Consider the following 26,119-nt stretch of genomic DNA (forward strand, 5'->3'; position numbering starts at 1 on the left):
AATGGTACTTGGCATATCTGGTGATGTGATTTTAAAGAAGGGGTATGAGAAACAGTTGTAGTATCATAAATGTATGATATCCTCAGCTTAAGTAAAACCTTTCCCTTTACTGTTTGACCTCCTACCAAAGGAAGATGTTGATTATTGTCAGCTGAGGAAGGCCAGCAACACAAGGACTGCACCCCTCCTTTCTTTCTGAGTCCCTACCTGTCCTTTAGCTAGTTCTTTACTAGAAAGGAGACTCAGGAAAAGGAGAAGTGTGTAGATGAAGAGTTTCTACTTTGTCACGTTTATTTGTGCACCTTCTGGGTGCGATTGCTTGAAAGGCAGATGGATGTGAGCAGTCTGACAGATGGTATGTGATTCCCCCTTAGGTAGGAACTGGTTGTGGTTGTTATAAAACAGAAGTGTTTAAACCCTCTTAAAAGTGAAAATGAAAGAGAGGGACAAGAAATAGAGTTTGATAGGAAAAGGTCCTTTTTCACTCTTAAGGGGAAAATTATTGATGCCTGAAGTATTCTATAGAAAAAAACTGTGGTCTTCCCTTCCAAGTAATGATGTTTAAAGCAACACTCAGAGGATGCTAAATGTGATGGAACTTTCCAAGAGCTCCTGCTGCCTCCGGCATAAAGATTGATTTGACTTCTTCTGGTGTTCACAGAAGAAAGGTCCACATAGGAGCAGTCATAGCTCAGACATGAGATCTGTTTCAATGTTTAATGATGTTGAAGGTATTCACAGAATTTAATAACTTCTTTTGTGGACAAAACATTCCCATTTGCAAGCTGTCTTTATGTAAGTTAGGCTATTATTTTACACTCATCCTCTTCTGATCGTTTCCAACCTGGAAATACTTTTTCCTAGTACTTTCTTTGATATCCAAAATCAACATCAGGAAAGTAGGACAAAAGCATTTTCCTTATTTCTGAATTTTTTGTCTCAGTTACTGTGGTTCTGAGGGTATATTTAGCTGTTTGTTTGGTGACCAAGATAGAGTTGGTAATTAACTTTCAGTGGTTTTGTTAAGTTTAGAATAATGCAGGCGAAAATGAGTATGACAGTTGTGTGATAGTCTTCCTTATTACAACTCCATTATTAAAACATCTGAAGTTTTTTGTTGTATGGAAAGGAAACTATCTGCCTCGTTTTGTCTTCTACAGATCTACCATTTAATTATCTCTTTGTGAACACAGTATTTATTTTATAATCACCTCCTTGCATAGGGCCTCCAATTTTTCTTTATTAATGTCTTGTGTGTTCCTCAAGTTCCTTCCTGAAATGCCTTTATTTGATGTGCCCTTTGCTTCCTTTATAGTATTTGAAATGCAATTGAGTTTATATTATTTAATTACATAAGATTAGAAGATGGACTGAACAAATTCATTATCTGACTTATAATGTTGTGTAGATTTATCATTGCATAAATAAGCAATAATAACTTGGCTTTAGAGTCAGGTACTCCTGCAGTGTTCATATAAAACTGTAACATTGAAATGCTTGAATGTATGATGAGTTTTCTTGCCAGAGCATCTTCCCAGTGAATATTTGGTGGATTCGGAGTGAAAACTTTAAGTAGCTGAACTTCCAGATCTGACAAGTAGAAATTTGATGTTTGAATTTCTGAGTTGAATGGCTGTTGCCTCAGCCACTAAATGTAGTACTTCCTGTTTTTTCATAGTAAATTAATCTAACTTTGCAAGATATCTTATTATAATAAAATATAAGGGCAAGAATCTGATTCCTGGAAGTACAGTTAAGGAAGTATTAGTCCAAATAACCTTGTCTGCATTGAAGCTGTTCTTCAATAAGCGTTTCCCTCTTGCATTTCCAGAAGAGCTGTTGCATTGATAGAGGAGCCTACCTTGTGTTCCTTTTTGATAACAGCAGAATACTGCTGGCTTTTAACTTCTCAAATGAGAAAAAAATAGGTCACTTAACATCCTGCAAATTAGAATACTGCTTACCAAGCAGATGCTTGCATGAGGTCAGGCTTGGTTCAGTTGTGGAAGGTTCTGTGGTTGGGGTCAGGGAAGCGAGACCTTGTGGAGCTTTATCTGAAAAACTGTATTAAAATCTTTATTGACTCAGGTGCCGTGATGTTTGTGCTGTTCAGTTTTTCTTTATTAGCTATTGCGGGGCAGCCTTTAGCATTTCCTCATGCTGCAGGAAGGAGTGATGTTGCTGCCACTGTAACTCAGTAATTCTTAATCAGATGCAGTATGTGAAGTCCTGGAAAAGGGCATTAGAAAGGTACAAAGAGAAAACAGTGACTTAGAGAAGAAGGGAAGAAAAGGGAGGAGGGGCTAAAATCTGACCTAATATAATAGAAGCAAAATTATGTCTCCTTCATATAGGAAATTGAACTAGCACAGAGGAATTTACTTTTATGTAAGTGCAGCTCCTTTAGAGTTCTGCTGAAGTTTAAGAGATGAAAATTCAGGCCTTAAGTTCCTTTTCAAGAGACTTTTTGAAATATGCATTTGCTTTTTTTTTAATCAAGCATTGTGCCTTGTGCTTTATGTGAAAAGGAAATGATTTTTTATGTATGCAATTTGAATACAAAAGCTTTTCCAATAACACTTTGTTCTTAATAAGTGTAATTTTAGTGTGTTTGAGCAAACAGTATACACTCTATATTTTTCTAATTATTTTTAAATTTCTAAGATGTTTTTCTGCCAAGCTACTGCAAGTACTGGATATACTCAGATACATTTAGGCCAAATGCATTTCTTCCTTTGTAGCCTCTGGCTACAGTTCCTTCCTTAGTCTGTTGCTGTCGGGAGTTTTATGCCAACATCACAGAGCTTATTATATTTGGATCATGCCTGTCAATATAGTTTATTTGTTTTCTAACAACAATAAAAGCAAAAAAACACATACTGAACTCTTTATGTCATATGTCTGTTGCTGTATGACATGGTAGAGAAACTGCAGATATATGCTTCAAGCCTGGTCTGGTTATTCCCTCACATTTCCTTGCCTTTTGCCTGGAATAAAGATTAGATTACAGGTTGAACCTACCCAAACACATTCTGAATGTATTATGGGGTGAGAGATTTTAAGATACATTATTTTCTTGATTTCTGTTTTGTAAGAATTAATGTATTGTTTTCATAATATTTCCCTCAAATTATAATCTTTTTGTTGTGACTTAAACATGATAGGGGCTCATCTATTAACTGCACTATTGTTTTTTTGTAAGATTTCCTTTATAAAAAATTAAAATATTCCTGCGTTAAAGGATGAAAGTGCAGTTTTGATCTTCTGAAAAAAGCATATGCTCACAATCCTTCTCAAATGCCACATATACGATAAGCTGCTTTAAAGCTAATTTTGCATATAAATATTTTGTTATGTTATATTTATGTAATCATGGTACATTTTTAGTATGCCTCCTTGTCTATATGCTAAAGTATTTTTAATTAGCCAAAGATAAATTGTTGCCAGAACTGCTTCCATTCTGATTAATCTGGTGCACCAAAATCTTTGTACAGCTGCATTTTCAGTGACTGAAAAGAGATGACTTTACAGGGGGCCACACAGACGCAGTGATGAGCAGAATTCATGAGAGCTTTACAAAACTTTGGAAAACCAAACAAGCAAGAGCTGAAAGTTATCTTACAGTAATTCTTGATAATGAGATGGTGAATAGGGTCAACTGGGCATCCCATTTAGGTATGTTGGAGTGTTACACACTCTGGGAATTAGAAGATGATATATCCTCATTTAATATATGAAGAAAGTGGAGCACAGGCATAGTGATAAATAAACACAAGGTGTAATTTCATGTGGTGGGCATATTTTCAATCTTATGGCAGAGCAGTAGAGCTGTGGAGTTTGAGTTCAGGTTAGTTTTGTCTCTGACACTGAAGGTATAGTAACAGCCAAGCAACAGCTGAGAGTAAGTGGAACTCTAAGATTATGAATACTTCCAAAAAGGCAAGTAGGTGTGGAGACTACAGTAAATAAGGTAAAATAAGGAATCCACATGTGCTGTATTTCAAAGACTCATTTTGATCAGGTGACGTTGTTGCAAAATTGAAAGAAGAACTGGAGAATATAACATTTCTTTATATGTGCAATTTACTTTAAAGGGTTTAATAGTGATGAAAAAGAGCTAAATTTCTCTAACACCATGACTACTTGGTTTTGGTTTATTTCATACTGTCAGAGAAACAGTTATGTTTTGGCATATTTGGTAGCCTGGTTGGAGTTTCTTTATATGTAAGTAAAAATTTTAGGGTTTTCTTTTATAGATAAGAACTTCTGAAATAGTGTTTCATGACAATCTTGCATATGGTCATTCTTCAAGTTGTTGTTTAATCTTAGAGTTGTCAGAAAACTTGATAAAATTTTAAGGATTGAAAATACTATCTCAGATGACATTTTGGAAAGAGCTTGTGTTCTAGATAAAGTATTTCTCACTCTGCTAGAATATTTCTCCCAGAGAAACCAAGAGCCATGCTTCTATGACACTGTAAAGGTACAGATGTGAAATAATGATTTGGTGTATTCAGTTTCTTCTCTGTCACTTACAATTGATAAGCTCTTGGTGTGTAAGAGAAGTTTCTGCTGTTACACTCGCCAGGAACATATTTACACTTTACACTGTTAAGTGTAATCTGATTTCTGTTATTATAGTCTTCACTTTAGTCATTTCTGCATTTGTGACATTCCAGTCTTTCCTGCTGTTACTGCTGCTTTTCAGCTTTGTGGTATCTATACATTTTATGAATGTGCATTTGTATTTCTGCCAGGTTTTAAAGCTAAAATGTTAAATCAGTTTCAAAACAGATCCCAGAGGACCAGAAGTAATAATCTCCCTCATTTTATTACCTCTTTCAGCACTATGCAGTCATATCTCCTTTAGCTGGTTTATTATCAATACCTTTCCTAGTAGTCTTTTTTTCTTTCAGTGACACTTTCTCTCATGTGAGAAAAATTAAAAATATTTTAATATGTAATTGTGTCTCAAACCATAATACTGTGACAAAAATTACCTGATTCTGGTGAGTTGTACAGAAAAAGAAATTCAGATTTTGTTTCCAGCGTTTGTTTGGCATAAAGTGGTATTCATTCTAAGTAATCATTCTAAGTATTACACATTATGTTTAAGGAAGTGAAAGTTGTTTAGTGTCAGTATAGTCCATGTGTTTTCTGCCTGATTAATTTCAACAGCTCCAAATAATATTCTCTTCCTACTCATCTGTGTCACAAAGCTGGTATTTCTTTTAAGAAGGTTTTAAAAAAAAATGGTAAAAATTTAAGGAAGAAGAGTATGATTTACAATAACAGCGCTTGTCAATGGACTCAAAAAGAAATTACTGTTAAGTCACAGCTTCTACTTAAACATTGAGTCAGCCTTTGCTTACCTTGTTTCTTTAAAACCCTAGTTTCTGGAAAATATTTGTCTGAGAGTCTGTATTACTAAAGTCATTGTTGCTTTTGACAGCTTAGGAGAGTTGTGAATGCTGAAATGTAAAACATCATGTTTGCCAGTTGAATATTCTAAGAGGGATTAACTTGTCTCTTGCCAAAAAAATCAGAATCTTTGTTCTGAGGGTGTCATGGAAAGTAATGCAATATTTTTGTGTTGTGATATCTGATTCGAAACCAGACCTTTGCATGCCTTCTCACAGATTTAATTCCAATTAAAGAAAACTGATTCATAATAAATGAGGATGTTTGACCATAACAGTCTGTGATAAATTAAAAAAAAAAGAAGTCTGTAATAGAGAATTATGCCAGCTTCATTAGAAACACAAACACAGGAGCTGCTCAGTGCAGTTTTCCTGGAGAGATAGTTCTCTTATCCCATTCTGTTGTTCCATCATTTTCCTGCTTTTTCTGTGAATGTACCAAAATTCTAAAATTTCTGTCCCATAATTTTTAAAATTATTTAGTAACTTCTGGACTCTGCCAATAACTACACTACATGAATGCAAAACAGATTGCTGATTTCCCTACTTAGCTTATGGACATGTTGCCAGAACCTCTCTGTGTTTGTGCCTGCCAAATTCTGCCTGTCTCAATGTTTTTGTCTTCTTTCCACCCAGTGTGCACTAACCTGAATGTATCTTAAAGTGTCTTGACAAAACTAACACGAAACCTCTAACACACTGGAGCTTTTTGGAGGCTATCATGTAGAAAAAAATAAAAATAAAAATCTAGATTTTGACTTCAGCATCAAGCATCAAGTGCGTCTTCCCATTGCAGGTGCTGATTTCTGGGGTTAGGAAATGTTGCATAATGTTTTGGCTGTGCTTGTGTGATTCAGATCAATAAGTATTTCAGAAACTTGTTTTGTCTCTATTGTTGCCTCTCAGTTCCCTAGTACCAGTGTAACATGTGTATGGAATATTATTGGCAGCATCAAAAGAATCTTCTAATCCCTCTGTTCTAGAGTGATGAAATAATAGAATTGTTGTGAGAATATCAGGAAATTCCTGTTCCCACATGAAAACCGAACATCTTGAACTGGATTGAAGTAGTCTCTGGTATCCTGTTAGATTGTTGGACACAATCCTGACGTAGTTCTTGGGTTCTGTTATGATTGAAATTCTCTGTAGCTGGTTTGCTTGAACACATTGCAGCAGTCACTGAAAAGCAAATGTACATTTAAAGTAAAAATACAGCTCATGTGTGAAATGGTTGAGATACACATGCTAGTGTGGGATTCATAGTACAGGCTTTGCTTAATTTGTGTTTTATGCTAATGAGAATTCTTGGCTGAAAATACCTGATGGTGAGATACTAGTTTGTACAACATTGAAATAGCACCAGTAATAATCTTACTGAAATTGATAATTACATTAGCATAATAGATTAAGTAGAAGAACTCTGAATTCCTTATCTCCTATACGTTACTTTTTTGGTACATTTCCAGTTTAATAGATCTTCTTGAACCATGATTTTATTTCAGTGAGCACTTATTACATTCAGATCTCAGCTCTGGGCAAGCAGTACTTAACCACTGTTATATAATTTTATATACTCCTTGGTTCCAGAACCATGAGAAGAAATAAGATAAACATAATAACAAGATATGTTAAAACATAACATTTTAAGCAGTGTTATGTTTATTAAAAGAAGCAGCATTGAGCTGGCTATCAGTTTTTCAGGGTGTTGGGCTGTCTTGTCTTCACTGTGCTTTTGCCAAGGAGGGTAGGAGCAGATGATCCTTGTGGTCCTTTCCAGCCTGGTATTTTATGATCTGTTCAGAACAGGCAATCTCAAATTGAGAACTAAAAATTTGATATTTATGTAGCGGGCATTGCTTTCTGATATTTCAACGCAGAATAGGAACCTGTCTTTGAATCTGTGAAAAAGAATAGTGTTAGGCATGTGGGTAACTTTGCTTACTTAGAAAGCATTGTTTTCTCATAATGCTTTGATAATGATGTTGATAATGTCAAGAACAGTGGAAAAAATGTCTCCATTTTTAAAAATAAACATTCTGCTGAAAGCCACTTTGCTGGTGGAGAGTACAGAAAAGTGTCTCCTGGTTGGAGATGAGGCACCGGCAACAAGATCTTTGCTTTCACACTTCTGAATAAATTTCAAACAAGTAAAACTAGTTTGTTTTCTTTATTCAGACTTTTCCTGATACAGATCAACTGTAACACATGTCCAAAGGATGTTTTTTTATTAACTCTGTCTATGTATCATGTTATAAATCATTTATAGATGCAACAGGTCTGCTTGATAGTTTAAGCTGGAAATTGCTCTTCCTTGCTTTAAAAATTTTGCTTTCCATTTGGTTTCCAGAAAGAAAAGCAATGCTTGAGTCTCACAGCCAGACAAAAATGATTAATTCATCATTCATCAAGTCACTTATCCCTGAATTCTCTAAGAGTTAGTGTCCAAACTATCTAAAACTGCTCATTATGCAAGTTCTGAAGTGCACCTTCTGTAACATTACATACAGCTGAAGACTTACTGTCAGACTCCTTGTTAACCATTAGGTGCACCAGAGCCAACTAATTCTACTTAAACAGGCAAGCAACAATGAGATTAACTGTAGGTTAAGTGACTCAAAATAGCAGCTTTGATCCTTCAAGTGACGAGCAATTTAAATGTTGAGGGGACCAGACGGAAAAAAAGCATGGGGGTGAGGGAAACAAGGAAGATAGAAGTGACTTCTGAGAGCTTGAGGGATGGTGTTTGTTGTACATTTGAATATTCCTAAATAATTGTTTGTTCTAGGATAGTATTCTTTGACTTTCTTTTAAAACTGTGAATTCAGCCACAGCTTTCATTCAGTAGCTGCAGTTCTCCATTTGAATCTCTCTTTAATACAACACATGTAATTGAGGCATATCAGTCATACCCTTAATCTCTAATAAAAAAATCAGTGCTGTGAAGTGTGTAGTTTCCTACTATATGTTCTCTCATTGTAACTTCTTGATATGAATTCTCTTGTTGCATTCAGTGATGGGACTAAAAATGAAAAAGCTGGAATCACTTTCCATAGCTTTCTTTGATATGCAGGCTTGTGGTTTGCCTGGGTGCTTCAGCAAACGTGACTCTTGCCTGAGCACCAGCTGACTCTTACCACCCTCCCCTTCAGCTGGCTGTGCAAGGTGCTGCTTTTCAGCATTTTTAAGACTCAAAACCTCTCTCTGACAAACACCTCCTTTCTGCACTTAATGGCTTTTTTAAGAACATGAAATGTGGAAGGGCACAATAGGAAAGAAAATAATTGGTTGTTACTAAATAATCCACAGGCAGGCTAGGAATTTGAAGCACATCTTCACATCCTGCTATTCACTGTTTTCTGACCTTTCCGTTCTACTTCCGTTCATATTTATACTCTACAGCAAAGAGGGGTCAAGGAGCTGGTCTTTTTGAGGAGAAAAAGAATTCCAGACTGTGTAGCATCTTGCTTGGTATCCCATGGCCAGATGAAGGATCAGAGCCTCAGTCTCTTACAGAATTCTCACTCATATTCTCTCAGTCTGAAAAACAGACAAGGTAGAAGAACCTCTGGGAATAAGGTTTTGAAATGAAAATCCAGACCCTCATTATACAGGCCAGAAATCTGTTAGTTTGAATGTAATTTTAGTGTCAAAAAGGGAAGCACCCTTTCCTGTCTCAAAACAGCAAAATAAAAGAAAAAACCCTCTTTTAAGATGTATTGGGCACCGGAGACTTCTGGAGAGTCTCCTAATTCACCTTGTGGTTCCCTCGACATGGTCAGAAACAAACCTCTACAATTTCACGTGGAATTAGCTTAACACAAATGAAAAGTTAATGCCAAATAATAGTGTACAATGTATCATCTTTTAGCAGTCAGGGTAGGGTTTCTGACAGAAGTGACTCTTTGTCCTGCTCCTCTTTATTGAGATTTTGGGAAGGCCAATTGTGTTTCGATGAGCCCAGTGTATGGCCACTGCGGTGTAGTGCTTTGGGGCTGCTTTCCCACCACAACTGCAAACTGAGCAACAAGGCACAGTGTACACTTTTCACCCTTTAAACAAAGTATTTTGGAGTCCTGAGTGATACAGCAAACAAAAAAAAAATCACATCATGACAGTGGCCATTTTTGTGTTTCTTCATTTCTGCTTTCCTTGTGGATTTGGAGACATTTATGTCCCTCTTCAGCTCCTTCCACTGTAGGGTTCTTCCACCCTGTGGGCAGTCCTCCCTCTGGAGGACTTGGTTGAGGATTTCATGAGGGCATGATTTCTCAGCTGGGGGAATAGCACACAGGAAATGATGCAGTCCTGTTGCTTGTTTCTTGTCAGTATACAGCCTTGCCTGTGTACATTCCTGTAGGGAACTCACTCTTTTTCTTGCTGCCTCCAGAAAGGCTTTGATGCAGCCTATACCAACATTGGTCAGGGTGGTGGTTGACTTGGAATGAATAATAACATGAAAGAATCTAAATTTCCAGTGGAATACAAATTTTATTCCTTCCATTATATATATATTTATATATATATATAGGTGCTTTTACTCTCCTTTTCTTTCTCCCTAAAAAGTCACTTTTCATTTGTTGTGTTCACTAGCAGTATCTTCTGCTGCCTTTAACAACTTGCGAATAGGTTTTTTTTGGTGTTGTTTGTTTTGTTTTGTTTTTCAGATAACCAGGAGGTAATAAATGTGATGCCTTATTTGCAATACAGTAAAAAGAACATGTTCAAGCTGGGGGGAAGCAAGAGAGATTATCCTAAATCTAGTTTTATTTAAGGAGTGGTAGGTTCTTTGCTCCTCACTGTTCTACCTTTTACTTACTCACTCGGAAGTGATCTTCTTGCCTATTAGCTTTTAACCTCTATTCTGTTAATTTAGGGCACAGTTAAGTAGAAAGCAGATTTGGAAAAGCTGTACTTATTTCTGTTGTTTTTCTTCTTTTCCCCACCACCTCCCTTTTTTTCTTGGAGAGGGGTTGATATTCTTAACACTGACTTCTATAAAAAAAAGAGGAATCCCAAGTATCTGTGTAACTGCTGAATAAACCTTTATTATGCGAAGGACGAAGAAAGCAAAGGTTCCGTGCAGCACATTAAATGGCTCTATAGCAGAGTTGTTTTCGGAAACATTCTTCTTCTGCTGGGCAGTCTTTCAAAAAATATATGAAATCTAAAGCCCTACTAGCCTGGGAGAAGAGCAGTAAAACATATAGAATATTGCAGTGCTTCTTCATATATTGCAAGAGCTGTGAGCTATGACAAGTATTTGATGTATATATTTGTTCTCTTCGGATGGCGTTAGTTTTCTTCTCCTTGTAAGCTGTTTTTTTAGTCTCCAGTGTTTACTTGCAGCTTTGTACCTTGTCTTTGTTTTCCACATAACGCAGGAACAACAAAGAATTCATTTAAATTTTTGTAATATGCTCCCTATTCGTGAATATTTTATGTGTCCTTAAAATATATTCTATTTTCTTCTGTGTTTCTCCCACTCCCTTTAATCAATTTTTAATAGTTTTTTATTGCTGATCAAATAAATGGATGGGGGAGAGATAAGATCAACCTCATATTAAGACTGTATATCCTTCTTTTGGAAAAACAAAAAGCATTAAGTGATCTCAGAACTCATTTCTGCACAGACCTCCTTTTCCCTCACCTCCCATAATTCTCGGTATATTTATATCTGTGTATTTATTCCTGGAGGAGGATAAAAAAGGGCTAAGGAAGAGTTGCTGTGGGGTGCAGTGTGGACCCAGCTGGTTAGTTTGTTTCTTGATCACTCCCAGAAATTTTCTAGTGATTTGCAACTAACAGATTGCTTAAGCTCAGGACACTTATAAGTATCCCTGATAATTAAAATTCATGTAGGTGTGCCTGCTACAGGTATACGTACAAAGACATATATAAGAGTATATATTAAAAATTTGTTAGATTGTCCAGACAGCTTCTGAGTGAACACTCTTCTTTGTATCATCAGTGGATTTAAAAAAAGGGATATGAAAAATTGTTTTTTACTGGTGGTTATCAAAACCACTGCAAGTCCTCAGTTTATGTTGTCTGGTTTACTCTCAGAATTTTTCAGTGCTATGAGCTCTTTCAGGGACTGTGTGGTTGTACTGAAAAACAAAGAGCAGAGACTGCTCATATCTAAAATGAGAATCAAAAGGAAAGAAAACATTTATCTGCCTAGAAATACATGTTAAGGTTTTTTAGCATTTAGTAATTCACTGTGCAGCAGCTGGGCATATTCTGGATTCCTTGTTAGCCTCTTCTTTCAGGATTTCTTTGACAGATGGCACTCACAGATGGACATAACATTCTTAAGGAGCTTACTCTTTCTACTCCCTTACCCGCCAGTAACTCATGATACTATTAGAAATCTAAAAGCTTTGACATGAATTAGCCTTACTTAGCAGACTTTAATTTTTTAATCTTTAGAATATGCTGCAGGGTAGTAGTGCCTGTGGAGTTCTTAATCTGTGTACTTAAGTTCTTAGAAGCCAAAACAGAATTCCAATAAATTTGACATGGCAAAACATGGCAAGTACGTAATTTTATTGCTTTTTAAAATTTCCATGACAGTATTTTTTATTCTTACCTTCTGGATGAAAAATTTAGAATGATACAAAAAGAAAACAGTTTGACAACCCAGAAACAGCTCTGTCAACTAAAGTTCACAGGGTTCAACCAATTTGCTTGGTATTCCATTGTAACTACATTGAAATCTGAAGTGAATAAACTTAATATTTAAAGTTGGCTGCTCGATGAAGCTTGTTTCTACCACCATTGGCTTAAATTAGTTTGGTTTTTAGTTCAAAAACTATTTCAAACTATCATCTAATAGGATGCCTCAAAAAAAGAGCAAATTGTGCTCAAGATACTTGAATGCACTTCTGTGGTAGTTACTTGTTTGTCATGTACTTCATATTCTTGCAGCTTTGGGCTTGAAGGCCATTATTCTTTCCAATGTTGACTTAAACGGCAGTTTTCCCTAATGAATGTTGTTGGTGTGGAGTTTCTGTTGAGGAATGTGAAACTATAAGCAGAGTGATCAGGTCCAAAAAAAGCGTTGTGACAGCTGGGCAGGTTAGAAAGGCAAAAATAGTGAGTGCCCTCAGCCAGGTCCTCTGCTGCGTGTATTTGTAGCTTATTAGAAAAGTAGAAGAACACCAGATGGAGATAGAAACATGAACTCTGTTTTTTTGTCTTGTTTTCTAAGTGCTGTATAAATTCAAGGTACCCAACTCTTCCTTTACAAATAGCACATAGCCTGCTGTGGCACAACTTCTGGTTTAGGACCTAGTTTTAATTGTGTTCTTTTACTTTAGGGTCCCTTACTAGGCGAGCAGTCCACTCCCTGCCATCCCATTTTTCCCAGAGCCTCCTTCATTTCAGGATGCTTCAGTATTTTCAGTGTAGGCACAGTTAGTTAGTCACACAAGGATATAATTTAAACACCTCTTTTGAATCTTCCTGCCTGCAAGTAGTTGGGTTCTGAAGAACCCTCTGTAAGCGAACAGCACTAATATAAATGATTTTGTTCTGCGTGTGTTTTAAGTGCTCTGTTCTAGGGAATGTATTCCTGAGAGTAGTCCTTCATAATAATAAAAAAAACATACATATAGTTGCTGCAAATTTACAAAACAATTTAGAAAGCATGGTGAGAAAAATGATCCATGCACTGGAATAAGTAGTCCAGGACAGGATAGTGCCTAGTTTACATATGCAGCAAATTTCTTCTATATCTTGCAAACTGAAAGTCTTCCTATAAGCCTTGCTTTGCTCCTGGCTATTTTAAATATATATATGCACAGATATGTGTGTGCTGTAACCATTCTTATGAGATGAATCTTCTCTGATAGCCAAGGCTTTTTACACAGAGAAAACTTGTGTGACAGAGCAGTGGTGTGGAGGGCTGCTCATGGAGTGGTGTCTGATGGCTTTAGGCCAATCTTGCCAGCACTGATTATCTTAACAGTGTAAGCAATGTCAGAGACTAACCTTGATTGCTGTGCATTTGGGGATAAATAGCAGCTTTCTGTAAGTCAGGCTCTAGATCAGGGAAAGGAAGCTTTTAATTTTAACAAATTTTATATGCCTGACTGTTACTAAATGTCAAGATACAATCAACACAGTTTTGTGGTTTTACCTGTCATGTTCCTGCAGAGTTGAGAGAGAGTGAAACACACTTTTCCAATTTTTATGAACTGCAATTTCCAGTGCAAAAATAGGCATGATCTTAATGCTGGGGATAAAGATACTTTGTCTTGAGCCACAAGAAGTCAGAAGTGTGTAGGCTGCTAGATCTGAACCTGTAGTACTTTGGTGTTACTGCATTTCAGAATTAGGTTTGAAGCGCTTTGGTACAACATAACCAGAAGGTCATTAATGAAATAAAATTGAAAAGGTGGCTTTAGTCATAATTTCCGAGTCACAGGGTGGGTGGGGTTGAAAGGGACCTCTTTAGGTCAGCTGATCTAACCCTCCTGCTCAAAGCAAGGTCACTGAGAGCAGATTCCCAAGACACATTGCCCATTGGATTTTTTGAGTCGTCCTTTCAAATTAACCATAATTTGGATTGGCTTTGATCACTGAATGGCACAATACCTCCAGAGCTTTACAATATTGTGCTGTGGTTATGTTACAACTTGTTTCATGTAAGAATATTTACCTAATTTCCCAAGTGTTGTCTCCTTGATTTTTACAAATTGTATTCTGTTAGTAGCAATTTTTACTAATTTCCTGTGTTGATTTTTGGACTTTCAAACCATTTGTTTTCCAAATCAGTTTTTGTTTCTGAAACAGAAATAGTTAAAAGCATTCCTGTTTTGTTTCTCCCATCTTATGTTTGCACCTCTTTCAAAACTTTTATGATTGTACCTCAATCTTTTGCAGCAGGAGAGACCATCATAAAAAGCTATTTAAAACTGTTAAAATTACCCCAAAAGAAATAAGGTACAAGGTTTGTCATATTTTCATGCATGAAATTTTACTCAATAATACTATTCTGTTCAAGATCAATGCATTATTAAACATTCAAATGTTCAATACTTTGTGTGCCCAATTTTATATTTGAGTCCTTACTAGTTTTTTGTCTAATATCAGTTACTCAGCTACAAGTCAACCCTGATGAAAGTTACAAACTTCTATATTCTTGATCCACTGTGAGAAGCCAGTTAACTTGGGTTTGAGTTTTTAGATTTGTTTTTATGTCAAACAATTCCAATGTCAAACTATTAACTTCCATTTTTAAAAATTTGAACTTTTACAAGTTTGAGAATGCATTGGACTTTCTCTTACATGCTTGATTGTTTGACACAAGGAATTCTCTTTCTGATAATGTCTACCACTCTTTTCTTTTTATTTCTTTGGTGTTTAAAATCACATCTGTAAATCAGCCTCGTAAAGTACCAAATTTACAGTGGTTATCAAAAAACACAGTGTGTTCATGGTTTTATTCTGTAAAGCTGACAAGACAATAGAATAATTCCTAGGCAATCACAAGTGACATTGCCCTGACATCTCTTTAAAATGCTGCATGAGGGGCCTAACCTGCATGTGAGGGATTTTTCCATAGGTATCTAGTTCTGTCAGCTGATTAGCATTTTAGATTAAAACAGTAACTATGGGGAGTATATAGCTGCCAAGCATTTATGCAAAATAATTTCTCAAATCACCCTTTTACCTATTTTTTAAAAAAGGAGGAAAAAAATGGACATAAGCAGATTTTAAAAATAATTATTCTTGGTTGCAACTGTTACTGTGTTTGAGATATCTACTACTTGAAAACAAATACATATGCACAAAGCCACAGGGGAGACATTTTTCTGAGGTAAATTAATTCTAGGACATTATAATATGATGTGGTGGAGCATATATTTATAAGCCAGTAACTACACTCTGTTCAAGTGTTCAGGAATGAATATGAGTGCCTGAATAAACTCAAGATATATATGTGTTGGCTGATGTACTTGTTCCCTGTTGCTTGTTATTATTTCCTTTATTAGCATTTGAAATTCATAAAGAACATTGGATACCATAAGGTAAACACTGTGTTGTGTCCAGAATTCTTGTCTGAGTGGCAGAAATTAAAGATTGTAGAGCAGAGGACTGGGAGAGAACTTGGCGAGGTCAGCTAGTACTTTCCTTGGGCTGCAAGGCAGGATCAAACTCTAGCTAAACCAGTCTTGACAGACATTTGTCTGACTGGTTTTAAAAGAAAAGTGATGGAGATGGTGACATTTCCTGAAGCAATTTCTTCCAGTGTCCTATTATAATTATTATGGAAGTGTTTTCTAATGTTGTATCTTTCATTGGTACTTAAATTCATTATTTTCTGTGTTACCACACTCAGTGTGGGTGAGTTTAATCTATTTTGCATTATATACTTCAGCTCTGTGGTGCAGATTCTTCATAGTGAAAGAGGAATGTAATGTAATTACCTTATTTTTAGTGAGAACTGAAATAATTTCTCTCAGTCTGGATTAGGGATTAAAATAAGTACACTTTGGCAGAAAGTGTGGTCTGTAACTTAGTTTGGAAGTATCTGATTCTGTAGGTGCTGCACTAAATGTACTGCATACAGTATATGGAAGCTTGAATTTTGTAGTGTTTTTCATTTAGTTTTGTGATATTACTAAAAGTAAAACTTGATTAGGATGTGTGACAATATGAATACAAAATTGTCCACACTGATCAATAAATAATGACACAGATCTAGAATCTTTATTGTCATGGTTTGGTTGATGTTTCCAACTAATTGATGAGAGTCTGCCCATTGACTGTAATGAGATTTAGAGGAATCTTCTGCTGCTTAGAGTAGAGAGGTGAATTACTGGGTGTCCCCAGAGCAACACATACATAATAATTTCTTATCAAGAGTTAAAGAGAAAACAAGGGAGTTTTACACTGTTAAGATACTGTTTAAGAAAAAATAATTATAAAATAAGATTGATTATAGCATTTATTTTTTCCCTGTAGTCTTCTTATTAAGGCTTAAATTCTGAAGTGTTCAGTCTTTGACTATTCCTGTTGACTTCAGGGCTATGTGTAAGACTAATGCATCTTATTTGCTTGTAAGCTTTAGTTTGTCAGCTTTACATGAAGCAGGTTTTGTTTAGTATACAAACATGCTGCAATGGTTTGGGTGCTATATAAATAATAAGGCTAGGATCAAAGCTATTTAAATTATTTTGGTTTCAGTCGAAATACGCACTTTTTGGATTTCACCCAAAAATGAAGGAGTGTCTGTTTAGGAGAAGGCACAGTAGAGTCTTGATAAGAGGCATGGTTAATGAGGTACAGCATATTCCAGTTTTCTCATGCTGCTATCTTCTGCAGCCTATCTTGTTGGGATGGCTAAAGAATAACTGCCAATTGTCCAGATCTAATTTGGCTCAGGGCACATTGGTCTTTCTACCAGATGGAGCCTATTTCTACTTTTGCTCATCAGAATTCAGATAAACCGTAGCTGGCAGAATATGGCAGTGCTGACTTTGATATAACCCAGTCCCCTGTAATGGAAAATAGAAATAACCTGCTGGACATCAATGTCCATACATTTGACTGTGAAAAAAGGCATTATTTGACCAGCATTCCTGAGGGAAGTTCACCAGTTGTTTCACTAAGCATATCTAAAGCAAACTGTCAGTAGAGCATCACTGAATACCTTAATAAAAACTTCACAGGCACCAAATTTTCTCATTTCATTGGAGTGCTGCCAAAACCAAATGTCTTCATTTCTAATCATGGATGTAGCATTTCTTTGTGAGAGAGGTATATGGAGGGAAAGTCTGCCTGAAACAACATAAGGGAGTGAAATAAGCAGTGTGCCAAACTTCTGTCCTGACTAAGGATAATCCTGTGTTCTGAAGGAATTTTGGATAAAAAGTCCAGGCATTCTGGCAGTGAAGTCTTGGTTGTGATTTTTCGTAAAGTAGGTAACTTGGCAAAGGATGGCATTTCTTATTGTAAGAGTGAATAATTATAATCACTGCTTTTAACCTTTTGATTTATACTTTTGGGGAATGCTCTTGCATGTACAATGAGCAAATAATGTGCTGTGAAATCTTTAATTGGTAATAAGCTTTCTGGATCAGTCTCTCTGTGCCAGCAGATACACCTGAAACTAATTTATTTTTTTGAAATGCTGGTGTTTTAATTTGCATTGGTAGCATTAAAAATGCTGTTCATGTGAATTTTTCACAAAAAAATAATTTAATGTAAGCTATTCACTTTGTTCCTTGCTATTCAAGAATATCATGTCTTGAGGCATGTGACCTGTTTAGGAAAATTAATTTATTGCCATGCTTTTCTGATGTTAGCATCAAGAATAAAAATTTTTTCTCCAGATTATCTCTTTGATATCTACTGGGCTCAAATAAGCTAGTAGCTCAGCTGTCAAATTGTTCCTTTGATTTCAGACAGCTCCATTTCTTTATTCAAGCTCAGCTCTCATCGTGGTTGTTGCATTTAGAACAGTGTGAGTCCTTTTATTGTCATTTCAATTCTGCTGACTTTTTAGCTCAGCTGTGTATGAAAGGACAGTCCATCAGCATTTGAAATGTTTATTACAAGGAGGATATGGTGGACATATTAAGAGGTTTCCACTTGTACCACCTGGCCACTTTTGTTGATCTTGAGAAGAAGGACTTGCTTTTTCCTCCAGTTCTGTCTGGCCATTTATGTTTTGAAAGAAAAAATAATAATGCAGAAGAATAACTACGCCAAGTAAGTTCTGCATCATAACTGTACAGCTACCAAGAAGAGGGATCCCTATTGGTCATAAAATCTTTAGTTCCACTAGGGATTTTATCACATACATTTAGAAGATACAAATCTGTGGGATGACCCACTGGCATAGTCTTTGTTAGTGTTTGACACAACTGCTGCTCAATCATTCTGATACAGTTCTTGAAATATTTGTCCTTCTGTTTTTGATCCATCTTCCATTCTGTTTGTCTGGTCCCTCCCTCCATGAAGATGCCCTCAAAACAAAATTAAGATTCTTCTAAATCTGCTGCTTCTTATTCTGTAGACCTGAGGAACTTCATGTGGTCTTTGTAAATAACAGAATTGCATTGATCCAGCGATTAATGGAATGACATAGATGAACCTTAGGAACCCATGTGCTTTGAAACCATAAGTGATCAGATAATTCAAGTTGTAATGAACTTAGGGAGTTTTCTAGTCCAAATTTCAATATGCAAGACCTCACGATTCCTTAAGTTTGCTTTAGGATCAGAAATGAATCCAGGGAAAAAAATACATTCACATGTATTAAAAATTCTTTTTTAGTTTATTTTACAGCTGGAATGTGCTATGGATTTAGCATGTCTCAGAGGGAATACTTTTTCTTGAGTCTTACTGAACAAATGAAATTCTACTCTGGCTCATTAACAGAGAAATCAAAATAAATGGCAATAATCCAGGTATCTGCTGTAGTCCTGTTTCAGAATGTTGTTTATATTAGCACAGTTAGTATGTAAAATGTTTGGGTTTTAATTACAGCTTAAGAAAGTAAACAGATTTAAAGAGAGGTGAGTGAAGTCATCTGGGTAAACATGCCAATCTGAGGAACAGCTTCCAAAATTAAACTAAGAAGCATTATAAGGAAGGATTCATTAGAGATTTTTCTTTTCTTTTTTTCATTAGCATTTGCACTCATTTTCAGTGCACGTGAAGTGTTCAGTGTTACACATTGACACACTGTTTATTCCTATTGCATTCTCCAGAAAACAGCAGCAAAGCTGCTGTGCAGTGGTGATTTTCCCCTGCAGTCAAGCCAACAAAGCTCAGAAAAGTAGAAGTTGCTCCTGGACACTGTTGGAGTCAAAGTTTAAATGGGCATACGTGTTTCTAAAGAAGTTTATTTGGTCCAGATTTCTAGTTCCTTTGGCCCTGTTAAATCACTCTTTGGAAAAAAAAGGAAAAAGTTTCTTTGGGTATGTTGAGTTCCTGTGTTCCCTTTAATTCAATGTGGAGCATATTTGAAGAATTTGTACTAGCTTGGCTTGTGCCAGGTCCAGCTCTGGCAGCCTGCACCCCTTGCACATTGAGCTTCCTCCAGAAGCTTCTATCGGAGTAGGGCTGAGCTGTCTCTGGGACTTGGTCATGCTCAGGGTCTCCAGAGAGCACAGCGGTGTCAGAGCAATGGCCCCTATTCAATGCTTGCTCCCTCTATAAATCTGACTTATAAATTACCTTTGCTTATAATTCTTGAAAGAGAATTAGTATTTCATATTTCAAGTGAGCTGGCCTTTTTCTTTTATTGCAGTGAACTAATTACAGAGTTAGTAGGGTATTTGGGCTCCATAGCCTTCTAGCCAGATATTATTAGCTGCTTGGCTGAGCACCATGGTTCTTGTTGAGTGATGTTTAAATGGTCTGCCCACAGTCACCTGGTAACTCTTACCTACAGACATTCAGCCCAGTGGTCTGTTCACTAAACCGTATAACTTTTCATTATTTGCTCATTAATTTTGCCAGATTTTAGCTACTTGGTCTGGAATTTTCCTTCCTTAATATTTGCCTGAAGGAATAAGTGTTCCTCTTTCCAGAAACAAGATCAAAAAACATGGATTGCTTTTCCCATATAGATTTTCAATTAATAAAATAATTATTACAAAACCAGTGAGAAAAATCTTCTGCTGTGGGATGTGGAGACTTGAAATTCAGGAGAGAATCCTCCATGAGTCATGGATATATTTTCATTCCCCTGCCTCTCACCTAGTTATTTTCAGGTTATAATTTTTCCCTTAATATTTCAGTTATTATGGGTTCCAAACAACTGTGTGCAGATTTTGATCCCTAAATACTTTTCAGTTTTCTTCTGCTGTAGCTTTGCACTACTTCAGAGCTGTAATATTGAAGGAATTTGAGGAGATGCTGATAAATAGACATTAGAGACAGTGTGGAGTGTTTCTATGACTGATAAGTCTCTTCCTTTTGGTGCCAAAGATTGCTATGCAAATTGGACAGGAACTGGACATGAGGAAGGTGGATAGTTGCCCTGTATCACAGGAATAGGAATCCAGTGGGAATGGGACTGTGAGTGAATAATGACTGCTGAGAACTGAAACAGAATAAAAAAAAAAAAAGATTAGTTAAATTTGAATAACCAGGGAGATAAGGACTTGGGAGTGAAGAAGCTGAGGGAAAAAGAAGGAAATAGAAGGGGAGGAAATGTGGGGTTGATAGGCTGTGGAGGATTGGACCTCTCAGCTTTTGAGGTGAGTCTAGGAGAGATAGGAATAAAAACACAGCTGAGATGGAAGTAGAAGGAACCAGTCTATACAGCAAAGAAACTGGGATAAGCTGAGGAAGGTGGAGTGAATGTGAAGAGAGAATACCATATTCTGTTTAGTACAGGACATAGACCAGTTCTGATCACTAAAGAGAATAAACAAATGTCATTCAAAACAAAACCTGGAACAAAGCTCATCATTTTAGTGCCATCTCACTGCTGCAGGCTCAGTAGAGATGCAGGTTTTAAGACATTATTTTTTCCCGAAATCACCACCTTCACACTCTTCAGTTACAGTGGCAATAATTACTCCTGTTTCTTGTTCCCCTCCTGGGCTCATAATTTTCTTTCTCTTTGCTTATAGCCTGCTCTGCTCTGCAGGTACCAGAAATTCTTGTCTTTCAAACTGTCTTTTATTAATGTAGTTCAGAATTCAGAACAGTTGTTCATAGCCCGTAGCTTCTGTTCCAAGAGCTGAAAAGAATTTGTATTTATTAAGGTGGTCTTTTCTTTTTTCCTTAATTGTAAAAATTATTCATATGAAGTTATTACTGAGCATTACAAATGCCACTCTGCAAGAAATTGTTGTTCCTTCTAGTGCATTCAGTGTTGCTCACAGGTTTGGTTTTGCACAGTGTTGACAACACAATGAGATTTTTCATATTTTCTTGCTGTTTTGTGAGATTGAATGGGAGAAGTTGGGATGATGATGATTATTAATGTTATTATTCTTTCTCTTGGGAATATATTAAAAGATAGAACATGGATAAATGGAGCCTCAAGGGTGACTCATGTTTTTGTTTAGCTTGAACTAGGTCCAGCTTCTAGGAGGAACTGGATTTTAGGTGCATGTTTTTGCAAAGTGTTTTAAACTGAAGCTATAATTCCAGCAGTCTCAATGGCATGTGTTTGTTTTTATTTAGGAGCATGTTTAAGGAATGTTTTTGGTGGGTGAATGCAAAACAAACAAAACTATCTCAATCTGGAGGCTGCAATTCTTTGGCATATTCAATGTCAGCAAAAATCAAGTGGAAGAATGGTCTTGTGAGAATAGACTCAGTTATTTTTTTTCTGATTTGCTTTGTTAAGAATTGTCTTTATGTTCAGTTGCAAGTTGTGAAAGTATGATTTCTTGCAGTGTTTGCTTTCTACTTTGTAAATATTTCTGTGTATTTGAAAGGTGCCTAAAGTTTGTTTTCTAAATGGGCCACTGCCTTACTCCTCTTCCAGTAGCACAAATTCAGGAAGTACTTTTCTTCCAAATAACAAATTGTTATCAATTGTCACCAAGTGTGTGACACTGTGACACCTTTATGCCATAGCTTCTATAATGTTCTTCAGGGTGTGGTTCTAATTTTTTTTTCCATTGTAAATTATCAGTAAGCCTTGTCTATAACTTGATTTCTAGTTGGGGAAAAAAAAAACCCAACAGAAACAAACAACCAAAACTCAAACAACAAAATGTTCTCTCAGGTGCAATGTGAACATTTTAGCTTATGAATATTTTGAGATTTGTCTGCAAAGCAATCAGTGACATTCACTTTATAAGTTGTTTGGGGAATCAAAGCAAGTGAGGACTTCACTTGTTTTTTGTTTATTTTAGGGGATTTGTTCTTATATCTTAAAAATGTTCACTCAGAAAATATTTGTAGACTTGTATTCATACAGTCATAACTTATGTTTTAAATATAATAGATAAGGATAGTGTAAGTATCTAATAATACCACATATTTTTAAAATGTAGCTTGATGTGTATTTTTAATACCTATACTTAATTGAAAAGAAATTTCAACATTTGAACCTAATTTACAAGTTGAAAACAAATGTCCATCTGGTAACTGAAAGTTACTGAGTCCTACTCAGCTGCACACTGGGAGCATACACTTTACCTGTATTTCAGTACATTTAGGAAAAGCCTGAGACAAAGAAAGGTCAAGTTTACATTATAAAGAGTATTTATTATGTTACCTGCTTAGAAGGGTAGTTCCATCTGCATCATGATCTGGATGAGGCAGCCAGAGTTTGGCCAGGCAGAGCTGCAGTAGTGCACACAGTGGTCATGTCAGCAGAGGTATGACAGATGTGCTTAGTGAACTGAGATGCATGTGAGAGAAGAATGTCAATCAAAGACAGTAAATCTGAAAATGTATTAACTATTTCAGTATTTCATTGGCCTTTTTTCTGTTGTAAAATCTAGGGATTGTTTTCCAGTTCCAATATAAGCTTGCATCTTCCAATTGAGAGCATTTCACTAAGATTCTTCAGATGATTTAAAAGTTTTATATACAAAAGGTCAGAGCGAGTAAGATGTCTACCTGTCTACCCTAAAGACATGAGAGGAATTTAACTACACAAGTTTTACTAAAATTAAGAAATGCTGTAGGATTTGAGTGATCTACAGCCCCTGTCATGAAATGTCTCTAGTGCAATTTCACTGTACCATGGGTGATTGTCCTCTGTGTACTGATGGGTTGCTGCTTTTGAATGAAAAGACTGTTTCACAGTTAATGCTTGTAATGCATCTTATGCAATACATTTTGTACTAACCCTGGATTTTGTTTAATTGCAGGGATATAAAACCAGACAACATCTTGATGGATATGAATGGACATATTCGATTAGCAGATTTTGGTTCTTGTCTGAAACTGATGGAAGATGGAACGGTAAATTAGAACAAATGATACATTCCTAAATATTTTTTCTTCAGTCCATTGATAGCCAAAAAATGTGTGCTAATAAAGGGAAAAGGTGCCTTATGGCAAATGAAATGGAACTGTAAATGGTATTGGTATATAACTTTCTTGAAAATACAACTGCAGACTGCTTGGATTTGCAGTATTTTAAAAACTTTTTAGAATACAGACAATTCATGAATAAATAAAGAGAAGCTGTGCTGTCAATGCCAAGTAGGTGTTTATGAACTATGAATCTCTGTTTTAAGGTCTGAGCTCTAATCTTTATTGAAAATGTAAGCTTTAGTATGAGCATACTTAGGAGTATGAGATGCTGAAATGTGATGATGATCTTCTAGTACATTTAAATTTGCACAGTATATAGTAAGTGTGACTAGAATGTAATTCCAGTATGTTTAATCATGTCCCAGGGGCTTACAAATTACTTGACCTAATATATGTGATTAACAAATCTATAATTGCTTACTGGCTCTAATCCTGACAATTGACAGTTTTGTCTTTTAACTGTTTTTAAATATTGATAATAGTTTAGCAAAAGTATATTATTGAGATGTCTATTAATGCAATGCCTTGGATGCTTAATCATTTCTTTATTAATTTAGAAGCTTTTGCTTGTGTTTTGTTGTTTTTTGTTATGGCTAGAATGCTGGGCTGAATGGCCACAGTGCCACAGCATCTGTCATGATGGAAGTTGATTTTAACCTTGAAAATGTGATTTCTCCAGGTCCAATCTTCAGTGGCAGTTGGAACACCAGACTACATCTCTCCAGAAATCTTGCAGGCCATGGAAGATGGAAAAGGGAAGTATGGGCCCGAGTGTGACTGGTGGTCCCTGGGCGTTTGCATGTATGAAATGCTTTATGGAGAAACGCCCTTTTATGCTGAGTCCTTGGTGGAGACCTATGGGAAAATAATGAACCACAAAGTTAGTGCACTTTCTGTCTGTCTCTAAACTAATTTTTAATAATGGGGTAACTTGAACTGTATTTAAGAATAAGTTTTTATGTACTAATTATATTAAGTGTTCATAAATGTGGAACAAAAAATATGTTTCCATGTAACAAGTTAATGGTTATGGATTGCAGATGGCTTTGCTTTGGGATAAGGCTAAAGCTTAAAATCTTGGTTTGGAAACATGAATGCTAATTCACTCTGTGGAGTCTGTCTTGGCTACATGGCATTGATCCTATTGTGTTTCTTTCTTCTGGTGAACCCATTCCTTGGCTTATGCAGAAGATTCTAAAATGTTCCTCCACATGGAGCTAGCTGTAGAATTCAGCAGCTGTAGTATAAGAGAAATTTAAGTAAAGAAGTAAAACTAGAAGACAAAAACTCTTAATAGTTTCTGTCCTTAGCAGAAGTCTTGTCCTTGAAACCTTACTGCATGTATTTCAGAGCTGGAGTATTTGCACATTTCTTATTCTACATAATAATTTTCACTAAGAAGGTAATTTTTCCAGCTTTTTCTTGGTAATAAACTATTTCCTCTTTTTTTAATCTTTAAGGAGAGATTTCAGTTTCCTGCTCAAGTGACAGATGTCTCTGAAAGTGCAAAGGACCTCATCCGAAGGCTCATTTGTAGCAGAGAGCATCGACTTGGACAAAATGGAATAGAAGACTTTAAGAACCATCCATTTTTTGCTGGGATTGATTGGGACAATATTAGGAACTGTGAGGCACCTTACATCCCAGAAGTCAGCAGCCCTACTGATACATCAAACTTTGATGTGGATGATGACTGCTTAAAAAACTCTGTAAGTATCCAATTAACATTTTGATGAATCTGCCTTTGTAGTATACTTTGTTACTAAATGTCTGGAAAAAGCAGGTTTATTTCAATGTGTTCTGCGTAAATATCAGTTAGGTGCTGCTTTGAAGAACTGAAAGGGGGAATACTTTCATAGTTTGTAGGCTGGTCCTAAAAATCATACTTGAGTAAAGATAACTTTTGTAAATTCATTGTAGCTTTACATGTTTTTAGCTAATATACATCTGTTGCAATAAAAAGTTTAGTGTCCATGTGTTATAAAGAATAATACATTTACATACAGATAGTTTACAAGACTGTTTCTAGCAGAGCATTGTTAAGACTTAGTATAAGTTTGCATATTACATTTTATTGTGTTTTATTTCTCTACTCTAATTGCTTATACTGGTGTTGGATTCCATTCAGTTCATTTCCACTAAAGTTTTTCTAGCCTTTTCTCCCACTTGAGTTTTGGGAAACGTATGAGAAATATTACAGTCATTTCTTAAGGAACCAGAATTTTTTTTAATCTTTGCTTAAAAAGCTCTGCAACTATTGATTTTACCAGACTTTCTGTTTCTATGCTTTTGAAAAGGAGCTTTAAGAGATAATAGGTGTCTTAGCATTGGAGGACTACCTTGTGTTCTCTCCTTGGAAATAATATCCTTGGGTGTGTTTGTTGTGTGTGTCTGTTGAAAGATGCAGAAATCTGCTGTTTACATGTGAGGTAAAGCATTTTGAGCACTTTTGCTTTTGTTTTCTGAACTGCATGTGCAGTTTCACTCACTTTTCTGGACCTGCAGATAAGAGGCAACATGAATTGATGTATGACATATATATGATACATGAATGACAAGATGATCATTATCTGCTTTCCCTTTTCTCCAGCTGCACATTAAAACATGGAAAACACTTAGGCTAAAACACTTTATGGGTGTCAGTCTCTTCTCCCAAGTAATAAGCCACAGGACAAGAGGAAATGGCCTCAAGTTGAGCCAGAGGAGCTTTAGTTTGGGTATTGAGA

At 36.0% G+C, this 26,119-nt stretch overlaps 1 protein-coding gene across 12 annotated transcripts in view; it reads left to right on the forward strand.

Moving 5' to 3' along the window:
- CDC42BPA (CDC42 binding protein kinase alpha) overlaps positions 1-26,119 on the forward strand; it is a 181,254-nt gene that overhangs the window by 79,625 nt on the left and 75,510 nt on the right. For all 12 annotated transcript variants that reach the window (XM_015620825.3, XM_015620820.3, XM_015620832.3 and 9 more), the window contains 3 exons: positions 23,225-23,318; positions 24,073-24,273; positions 24,854-25,102. In XM_015620825.3, the coding sequence (XP_015476311.1) occupies positions 23,225-23,318; positions 24,073-24,273; positions 24,854-25,102 (544 nt within the window). The remainder of the gene's footprint in view (positions 1-23,224; positions 23,319-24,072; positions 24,274-24,853; positions 25,103-26,119) is intronic.

Source organism: Parus major, chromosome 3 (genome assembly GCF_001522545.3).
Source record: "Parus major isolate Abel chromosome 3, Parus_major1.1, whole genome shotgun sequence".
NCBI classification, from domain to species: domain Eukaryota; kingdom Metazoa; phylum Chordata; class Aves; order Passeriformes; family Paridae; genus Parus; species Parus major.